This window comes from Mirounga angustirostris, unplaced genomic scaffold (genome assembly GCF_029215605.1).
Source record: "Mirounga angustirostris isolate CCGP_5_RB_7025 unplaced genomic scaffold, mMirAng1.0.hap1 SCAF_13, whole genome shotgun sequence".
Taxonomy (NCBI): domain Eukaryota; kingdom Metazoa; phylum Chordata; class Mammalia; order Carnivora; family Phocidae; genus Mirounga; species Mirounga angustirostris.
Window position 1 is genome coordinate 4,956,952 of NW_026991721.1, and position 9,873 is coordinate 4,966,824.

General features: G+C 50.6%; 1 protein-coding gene across 9 annotated transcripts in view; it reads left to right on the forward strand.

The window, feature by feature from the left end:
* KMT5B (lysine methyltransferase 5B) overlaps nt 1-9,031 on the forward strand; it is a 55,118-nt gene extending 46,087 nt beyond the window's left edge. For all 9 annotated transcript variants that reach the window (XM_064576073.1, XM_045893131.3, XM_045893127.3 and 6 more), the window contains one exon: nt 4,708-9,031. In XM_064576073.1, the coding sequence (XP_064432143.1) occupies nt 4,708-6,176 (1,469 nt within the window). In that variant the 3' untranslated portion in view covers nt 6,177-9,031. The remainder of the gene's footprint in view (nt 1-4,707) is intronic.
* The last annotated feature ends 842 nt before the right edge of the window (nt 9,032-9,873 follow it).

Genomic DNA, 9,873 nt, shown 5'->3' on the forward strand with positions numbered 1-9,873 from the left:
GGGCTGTCCGGGCGTCTCCCAGAGGGGGCGACGTGGTTGCGTCTGGATCCGGGGTGCTTTCTCCATGCGTAGCTGCCATCCTCACCCTGCCGTGCGTTTAGAATTCAGGGGGCAGAGACTGCTTGCTTTGAACAGCTTGTATGTTCTCTTCTAAAGAAACATTTCTGCCTGGTTGGGAGAAAAATTATTTCTTCTGCACAGATTTCTTTTCTGAAAGGTGTCTCAGGAGCCCCAAGTTGACTGTTGGCTTTAGCATCTGGAAAGAGGAGACAAGAGATCATTTTCACAAATTCAGTCCACAAGCCTGAATTATAATGCCGTTATGAGAAGATTGTGGTGTTTTAGGCCTCTGGTGCCTCAGTGGCTGGGCCACCCCCCCCCCCCCCCCATAGTCGGTGCTGTGATACGGGGTCTGAGTCATGCCAATGCCACAGATTGTTGTGAGACCCAGAAGACAAGGCCGGTGGAATAAGTTTATCTTAACTCCGGAGCGCCTATCCTAGAGATAGTGAACTGGGTCACCCACTTGTCACTGGGAGCTGTGTCAGACCTCACTGTGGATCTGAACACTCCTTGCTGCTGGGCCTATAGGCTACTCCGGAGTCCTTTCCAACACCCTGTTGCAGGCAGCCACTGCCGGTCTGTGCTGGTCACGTCAGATGGAAGATGCTTGTTGTGCCTGCCAAACTTGAACTGAACTCTAAAGTCCTACTCAGGGTTTTCTGGATCTTCACGCTCTGAAGATGCCAGGCCGTGGATGGCCCTCATGTTCCCTTGGTTCACGTTGATAGTGTGCATTTCTGGGGCTTTTCCAGTACAGAACCCAGCCTGAGTGTGCGGGGAGCTTTGCTGTTGTTTTGCTGTTCTTGTACCTGCTGTAATTCTCGAGGCCCACGCAGGGCTGCCTTGCGATTCGGAGGACACCATGAGATGGCAGTGAGGGCCGTGCCGTGTGGGTCCTGTACCCCCGGGGGCAGAGACCCACACTGTGACTCTGTGGCATACTTAGTACAGTGGATCTGGAGCCACGGATCTCACTCAGTCCAAATCCCCCATCTCTTGCCCTTACCGGTGGACAATCTTAGGCGCGCTTATCCATACGCGCTTGGTTGTCACATGGATTTAGTAGCACTACAAAGGATGCATGTTAGGATTGAGATCATACTGATTGGGCCATTTTGCACAGCACCAGTGTATAATAATTGCTAAGAATGTGTATCTCCACCTAAAAATACTGTCTTAGGTTTACGCCGCCAGGCAGGAGAGTTGTCCGTGGTGTAGCAGCCTGGAGGCCAGAGTGGCCACAGGTGTCCTGGTCTCCACTGAGTCAGAATCCTCAGTCTCTGGACAGACTTCCATTAGTCTGCAGCGTGGCTCCTGTCTTCCTCCTTAAGCCTACCGTCACTATCCTCCTGAACCCCAGAGGACAGTGTAGACCAGTCTGGGAGAGTAGAGCCCTTGGCGCCCATGGGGCTCCCATCTTAGTCACATTCCTCACATTTCTCTTGCCCAGTTTGTCTCAGTCTTTTCTGACCTTTGACTTGAGCATACCTCTTAGCTGGGCTTTTTTTGAGATACTGTTTTTAAAACAAAAGACTAGACTGACCAATACATGAACATATGTAAGTGAGATCTCTGTGTTGAAAGAACACATAGCATCGAATACAGTCTATTTTGTGGAGTTTAGAACACAAACACAAGTGCTTTGTCAGTCGTTCACTGCAGTCGGCTAGCAAGGAATCCATTGGAAGCAGGGGTGGATTCAGAATCCCCATAAAGTGAGACTCAACCTGATGGATTTAAAATATGAGCCGGAGTAAGGATAATCTCAGGTGCTCTGAAAATACAGAGGGAAGGAGACCTGTCATTTGTAGGAAGTCATGAAAGGCTCCCTGAGCGAAGCATTTCCTAAGCAGAGTCTTAAAGGGGGTAAGAGGTTGGGCAAGTGAAGCATGTTCAGAGCAGAGGGAGTTCACGAATGGAGAAACGGGGACGAGCGTAGGACTCGAATAAGGAAAGTGTGTCATGCATGGCTAGAGTAGGGGCTGGGAAGGAGGGATATGACCACTGTTTAAAAGTTTGGATTTATTCTCAGGGCACGAGGTTATTGGAAGTTTTGAAGCCCAGCAGTGACATGTGGCACTAGGAAATTCACTCCGGCCACAGGGTAGAGAACGGGATGTTGGGGAAGCAATGGGAGGGGTGAGGAAAGGAAGGGGGGGAGTCGAGTTGTTGCCACGACTCAGGCAGGGGACTGTGAAGCGAGAGAAGTAGATGGCCGCAGGGGCGCCGCAGGAGTGGGCTCCACGGGACATGTGGCCGACTGGGTGAGGCAGTTAGGGAAAGGCCGGGATGACCTCCCGCTGTCTGCTTGGGCAGCTAGCTGGGTGGATGGTGGTGGTACTGAGCAGGATGGAGAATGTAGGAGGAGGACAGCCGTGAAGCTTGATGGTGAGTTCAGTTTGGGCCCGTTGACTGTGATGAGGAGTCCATCCTCAGGGGAAGATCTAGATGCCAGCGGGCATTTGGTGATTCGGATCTGTAATCTAGGAGGGAGGCTAGATGAAGTGGCTCGGGAGCTGCCAGTGCATCAGTGGTAAGAGCCATGCGGGGGGGCGGGGGGAGTGCCTGTCACCCATAGAATGTGTAGTTTCCAAAGGGTCTAGGACAGCAGAGGCCTGAGGAGCGCAGTCGAAGGGGCAGATGGGAGGGCAGGAGAGAGTGCCCCTGTGGGCAGCCAATGGGACAGGAGTTTTCAGGAAGAAAAATGGTTAGCAGTGTCACATTATGCAGAGAAAGGAAGAGGGAGAAGGGCTAGAGAGTGCCTGCTGGATTTCATGACAAGGTCTTCCAAGATTGGAAAAAGGCCGTCTCATTAGAGGGACAAGCCGGATCCAAATTGCAGCGGGATTGCTGTCCAGCATGTGGTGTGTATGTTTTCGTTGTGAAGGGGCAGTTGCAGGTACAGAATGAGAACAGGATGGCAAACGGCAAAGTAAGGCTGAGAACCACTGATTTTGGTCATAGACTGGTCCTCAAGGAGCCTGGTCTGAGCCAAAGGACTTCACAGCCACATTTGAGAAAGCCAAGTGCATTTACATCAACAAGCACATCTATTCAGTGTACCTTGTAGGAAGCCTTGTGAGCATGAAGAAATCCTTTAACAAAAGAATGCCCTGTGCAGCCTTGTATTTAAAAAAATAATTTCCAGCTAGTTCTGTATAATTCCAATTCATGCTACATCAGTTGTTCTCCAATTGAACGGTATCCAAACCACGGCTCCTACTATTCTAAAAATAAGTGGCTGCCTTGGGGTGGTAGCCCCCATGGATAAGCACATTCTTGGTCCGATCAGGGGATCTCACTCCTGGGAACTGTGTTGGTTTGGGTTCCCCAAAGCCATTTATGAGACACCCTTTTTGAGTATAGAGCCTTCTATTCTTGGTGGTTTGATATTTTTGGAATGCTTGTAATGCATTCTTGCTCTTCTCTCAGTAAAAACTAACTAATGGTAACTTACTTGCTTAGCCATGCAGAAGGAACAACAGTCGCCCTGGCAGCCCTTGGGCATGTCGGCGGCAGCAGTCTTTGTCGGGCAGTGTGCTCGGTTTACCCATAGTCGCTTTTTACTCTCCCTGTTTTCTGAGAGAAGTGGGGAGTATCAGTTTGGTCATCTCAGCTTCCCTAGTGAATGACTGAAAGGGCTAGTTTGATGGGGAAGAGGTTTTCAGGTGGGAGCCGGGAAGACTGAGTAATTGAGAGATGGATTCCTGTAAAACACTCTACATACAGGTCCCAAATGTCAATGGAGAGAAAAACATAAAGACAACAGAAAGCCCCTGGTAAGGTCATGCTCACCGTGGAAGCAGCTTAAACTTGAGTCACCTGTAAGCCTTTTGAGACTCTGGTCAGCGGTCCTGTTGGTCCTCAGGTTGGCCGTTCCCTGTGGGGTCATCATAGGCTTTCTGTATGCTCGTCCTGAGGAAGTTGGGTCCCCCTTTGTCCCAAGAGTGTAACTCCAGCAGCATGCTTCTTCCCGCCTCAGTTTGATTGTTGGCAGCAGGTGGTCCCTGGAGGGACGGGGCCAAGTAAGTTCTGCCGCCCTTGGAAGTCTGCTGGTCCTCACGGAGTGGGAGCAAGAACTTTGTGGAGTGCGGTTCGTTGGTGGAAGTAACAATATATGGTTCTTTGGGTCTCTCTGGCTTGTTTGAAGTCATTGTGATAGAGTGTCTGTTAGAGCTCGTTAATATATTTCTGTTCTGTATTACTGGTCGAGTAATATACTTCCTTTGAGTTAATGAGTAATGGGTTTTAGAAACCTATTTTGAATGATGATGTTAAGAATTTGTGAAAGAAAAATCTGATTTTTCCTCAAGTTTACTTCAAATCTTCTATGTGGTAAGAGATTCGGGACAAGAAATACTGTGGACAAGTATCGCGGTAGATTACGGACGAGCTCAGAGTGGAGTCCAGGTCCTTGCTGTGGGAAACGCATAGATGCTCCATAAATCGGAGGCAGCAGTTGGGAAGTTACAGGAGGGTGGTGTGGGGTGCCCGTGTGCGGGCCGAGACCCAACGGGGTCCATCTTGCACGTGCGGGTAGAATGCGAACCTCTCATAGCTGACAGGGTTGGGCATCGTTGTGTTGAGCACTCCTGTGTTACCAAGGCTGGTTTTCATCCCCTTTTTTTTTCTCCTTAATTGCAGCTCCTAACCGAAAATCTTCAGTTGGTGTGAAAAAGAACAGCAAGAGCAGAACACTGACGAGGCAATCTATGTCAAGACTTCCAGCTTCTTCCAACTCTACCTCATCTAAGCTAACTCATATAAATAATTCCAGGGTACCAAAGAAACTGAAAAAGCCTGCAAAGCCTTTACTTTCCAAGATAAAGTTAAGAAATCATTGCAAACGGCTGGAGCAAAAGAGTGCTTCGAGAAAACTCGAGATGGGAAGCTTAGTACTCAAAGAGCCCAAAGTAGTTCTGTATAAAAACTTACCCATTGAAAAAGAGAAGGAGCCCGAGGGGCCAGTTCAAGCCGCGGCAGCCAGCGGGTGCTTAACCAGGCACGCGGCGCGGGAGCACCGGGCGGGCTCCGGGCGAGGCCCGGCGCCGGCGGGCGGCGCGCCCTGCACCCACGCCACCCGGCGGTCGGCGCGGGCGAGGCTGGCTCCGCGGGGGCCGTGTGGCAGCCCGCGGGAGCCCGGCGCGTCCGACGGCCCTGCGAGCGGCTCGACGGGCGCCTGCCCGGCCAGCGGCGAGCGGCCGGCGCCCGCGGCGGCACAGAAGCGGGAAGCCAAGTGTCAGGGGCGCGACAGCAGCGCGTCGAGGAAGAAGTCGCGGCAAGGGAAGCCGGCGAACCCGTTGGCGAGGGCCGAGGAGCCCGCCGCCGGGCGCCACTGCCCGGGACAGGCCGGCGTGGCGCCCGAGGTGCTGGCGGCCCGCTGCGAGCCGGCCGAGCGCCGCGCCCCCGAGCCCGAGCCCGAGCCCGAGCCCGAGCCGGCGCCCGGCGGCCACGCGGACTGGGCTCCTGCGCCCGGCGGCTCGGCGGGCGCGTCCGAGGGCTTCCGGCCGAAGGGCGGCTTCCGAACTGCGAAAAGTAAAAAGAAGCGGCGGATCACGAGGTATGATGCGCAGCTGATCCTGGAGAATAACTCCGGGATTCCCAAACTGACTCTTCGTAGGCGCCACGACAGCAGCAGCAAGGCAAACGACCAGGGGAGCGATGGCACGAGCGCTTCAAAAATAAGCATCAAGTTAAGTAAAGACCACGAAAACGACAACAATCTGTATGTAGCAAAGCTCAATAATGGCTTTAACTCAGGGCCGGGCAGCAGCTCCACGAAGCTGAAGATCCAGCTGAAGCGGGACGAGGAGGGCCGGGGGCCGTGCGCCGAGGGGCTCCGCGAGAACGGGCTGTGCTGCAGCGACCCCCTCTCGCTGCTGGAGTCGCGCGTGGAAGTGGACGACTACAGCCAGTACGAGGAGGAGAGCACGGACGAGGCCTCGTCCTCGGAGGGCGCCGGGGAGGACGAGGACTACGAGGAGGACTTCGAGGACGACTTCATTCCTCTTCCTCCAGCCAAGCGCCTGCGGCTGATCGTCGGGAAGGACTCCATAGACATTGACATTTCCTCCCGGAGAAGAGAAGACCAGTCCTTGAGGCTCAACGCGTGAGCTCTCGGGCTCCGTCCGGCCTGGGAAACCTCCTTCAAAGAAGTAAAAACAAATTCCAGTCAGTTATGCCCCACCCGAGACGTTCTAGCGGCCGCACCTCCCTTCTCTCTCCACTTAGCAGCGTCATGCTGTAGAAAGTGTACAGCGCACTCTCCCCAAGTCTGATTTGTGCACATTTTTATTGTACTTTTTAAATAGCCTTCTTAACGTGCAATTCTGAGTTAGAGGGAAAGCCCCGTTGTAAAATAAAGGCTCAAGCAAAATTGTACAGTGATCGCAACTCTCCACACGGGACGTTGAAAACAATAATGTGGCTACGCAATTTTCTTTTCCTTTTTCTTTCTTTCTCTCTTTCTTTCTTTTTTTTAAACCAAGAGCATCAACTGGCTCTTTAATATATGACTAAAAAATAATTTAAAACAAATCATAGTAGCAGCATATTAAGGTTTTCTAGTATATGCTAACATCACCAGCAATGATCTTTGGCTTTTTGATTCCTTTGCTAGATGTCTCCCCCTCGGAGTCCTGTCGGTTTCACACTGTTTGCTGGCCCAGGTGTACTGTGTGTGGCCTTGCTTAAAAGAGCAAACCATCGGTTGGGAGTCGAATTGGTTTCTTTAAAAAAAAAAAAAAAAAGTACAATTACACGCGTGACCGCTAACTTTCCAGTACATTATATGTACGAGGGTAGCAGTGTGCAGGATGAGTTCCAATTCAGCGTATTTATTGCTTGTCATGTAAATTAAAGACCTTGTATTTAACACTTTTCAATCCTTTTAGATAAAATTGTTCTTTGCAAGAATGATTGGTGCTTATTTTTTCAAAACTTTGCTGTGAACAATGTGATGACAACAAGCAACGTTTATCTAATGAACTACAGCTCTCTTAATTTGGGTCTTCAAGGTTTCTGTTGCACTTGTAAAATGCTACAAGGAATATTAAAAACTCTATTCACTTTAACTTATAATAGTTTATGAAATAAAAACATGAGTCACAGCTTTTGTTCTGTGGTAACCTATAAAAATGTTTGTCTTTGAAATTCAATGTAAAGAACTGAAAACAATGTATATGTTGTAAATATTTGTGTGTTGTGAGAAATTTTTGTCATAAGAAATTAAAAGAACTTACCAGGAAGGTTTTTAAGTTTAGAAATATTCATGCCAATAAAATAGGAAATTATAAAATATATAGATTTAAGCACTGCATCAGTGGGAGTTCTTGGCTTATGTTAGTTTATGTATGAAAATATCAAAGATTTTTTGACTATATTATCAGTTAAGCGAAAAGAGGAGTCAGATTTAATTTGTTTTTTTTTTTAAGCACTTTGAGAAGAGAAATTAATTTTAAGTAACTTAATGAGCAAATTTTTGATTACTACTTTATGTTCAATACCAACCTTTCATTTCTCTGGATTATTTTACAAATCATTGGACAAAGAATTTGGGAATATAAAGCTGTAGCAGGTGTTTGACGCCAGTGGGTCTCTCTTTCTGGGAAATGTGTACATGTACTTTCAGATACACAGCGTTCCTGAGTAAAATCGATTTAGGGGATTCGTGTAGTGTCTATCGAAAAGTAGCCCATGTCTTAAGATAGTGAAAGGAATCTGCCCGTGACGAAAAGTCCAGTGGAGAAAACCTCGATGCTTACTGTTGTTCCCAGGTGATTCCTGCCGGTTTCCAGGTTCTGGGGACACCCTTTAAATTGAGTCCCATGAAACGATTGCCAGTAGGGGTTCCACGTAGAAATTAAGAATATTCATAAAAGTGTTGGCAACGTAGAGTTCTTGTTTCTCCTCACGTTCTTCAAGGAGTTACTTGTGTGGTCTTAATGTCGCCTCATTCCCGTCTGTCCCGTGCAGGTCAGCCCCTCGGGTAGTGGTGTGGCGGCCCCCCTCCCCCCGCTCCGCAGGTGGTTCTCCCCCTCGCGAAGCAGGACGGCCCCCCCGGGCTCTGTCCCGAGGCCCTCGGAGCGCATTGCGGACCACGTCCAGTCCTCACGTTGTCCCTCGGAGGAGTGTGAGACTCGTGCCATTAAGGAAGGTCGAGCATAGACTCGGTGTCTGGAAAGTAGCAGAGAGCGGTGGGCCACCTCTTTTCACTCCCGGCCTAGCGTGGGGCGTGTCGAAGAGGTTCAGAGCCTCAATCTCGAACCGTCTCCCGGAATGCCAACAACAGCCATTTCAGGAATCTCCATCTTAAGGAAAAAGTCACAAAATCCCACATTTCCCACGTTTCTCCATTTTTAAGCTTAATTTTAGTAACTTATTTATGTTTGTGTTAACTTGATTGCGGCCTCGGCTTTTCGAGACTGACCTTCCCCGTGGGCCCTAGCAGCGGGGCCCGGGGGCGTCCCCGCCTTGGGAGTCGGGGTGCACAAGCGCTGGGCAGCCGCGGCTGCCGCCTTCCAGGGAAACCTGATTTCCGTTTTTCCAGGTAGGGGCCTCGGAGCTGCTCGGGCTCCACCGTAGAACTTCACCGTGTGGAATGGCGAGAGCCACACGCGGGTGACCACTTGGAAGAGGTTGCGTTCCATACAACTTTGAGCTTGAGCTTATGCAATGATTCGTAAAGATTCTGGCATTGTAAGAATTAGGAAATGATCATAAAAATACATGTAAAGTATTCAATTTTCAATCATTTTTCAAATTACTGTTTTAAATTGTTTTGCTGAGTTGTAATACCTTTGAGATACAATGTATTCCTTGTACTGAAAGAATGAAAAAAAAAAAGGACTTTTTCAGCATTTGAGGTAAGTTCTTTAACGTTTCATTAAAAACATTTTTTACAAATATTTTGTACATGCACTTGGAGTATTGAGGTTAATCATTTTAATAAATTCGGAAATTAAAACAATTTGGCCGGTGTTCGCTGTATCTGAGAAGAAGAGATCGAAGTGGTGCCTTTCTCCACAAGGCTTTCATTTCAAGTAGAATTTGTAAAGTCGAAGGTTCGGAGGCTTTCCAGCATCTGCGGGTGGCGTGGCCCGCGCCCCGGCCTCCAGTGGCTTCCAGGGCCGCTCCTTTTGTCGAAAAGACAACGGGAAAGCCGTCCTTGTCTCACGGAGAGGCTCCTCTCAAACCACACGGCCCTCCAACCCCACAGTATGCAACTCCCGAGCACTGGGTTTCTGCCCTCGCTGAATGGGGCGAAACTGGCCTCTCTGGGGCTGGCGTGGGTCCTCTGTCCTCCCAGTTACTGCAGCAAAACCTAGTTGAGGGGAGAAGTGGGCCTGGCTTAGGAGCCAGGGAGCCGGAGTTTGCCCAGCCCTGCAGCATCCGAGTGGCCCCGGGCGAGCTGGCGGCCCCCGATGGCCTCTCGGCGGCGCCCCGAAGTCCCCGTGGACGTCCGGCGAGGCAGGCAGCGGGGCGGTGCAGGCTAGACTGGAGAGCGCTGATGTCCCAGCGTGGGGAAAGGCCACACAGCTGGCGTCCGGTCTCAGGTTTTCTCTCTGAAACGAGTTACTCCCATCCGCCACCCGGTGCAGCTAGCTTGCAGCATGCTGCCCGGAGCCCTGGTGTGATTCTGTCCCTCGAGTGGAGTGCCGGCTCTGTCGCTGGCGTGCAGCCCACCCTGCTTGCCGCAGGGCCCAGTGGCACTCTGGTAGCCCCGGGGGTCCCCTGCAAGCGCGGCCCGTGCCTGCGAGGGTGACGCGGCCTCCAGCTTCTCCCTCCCTGAGGTCAAGAGCGTGGGCATTG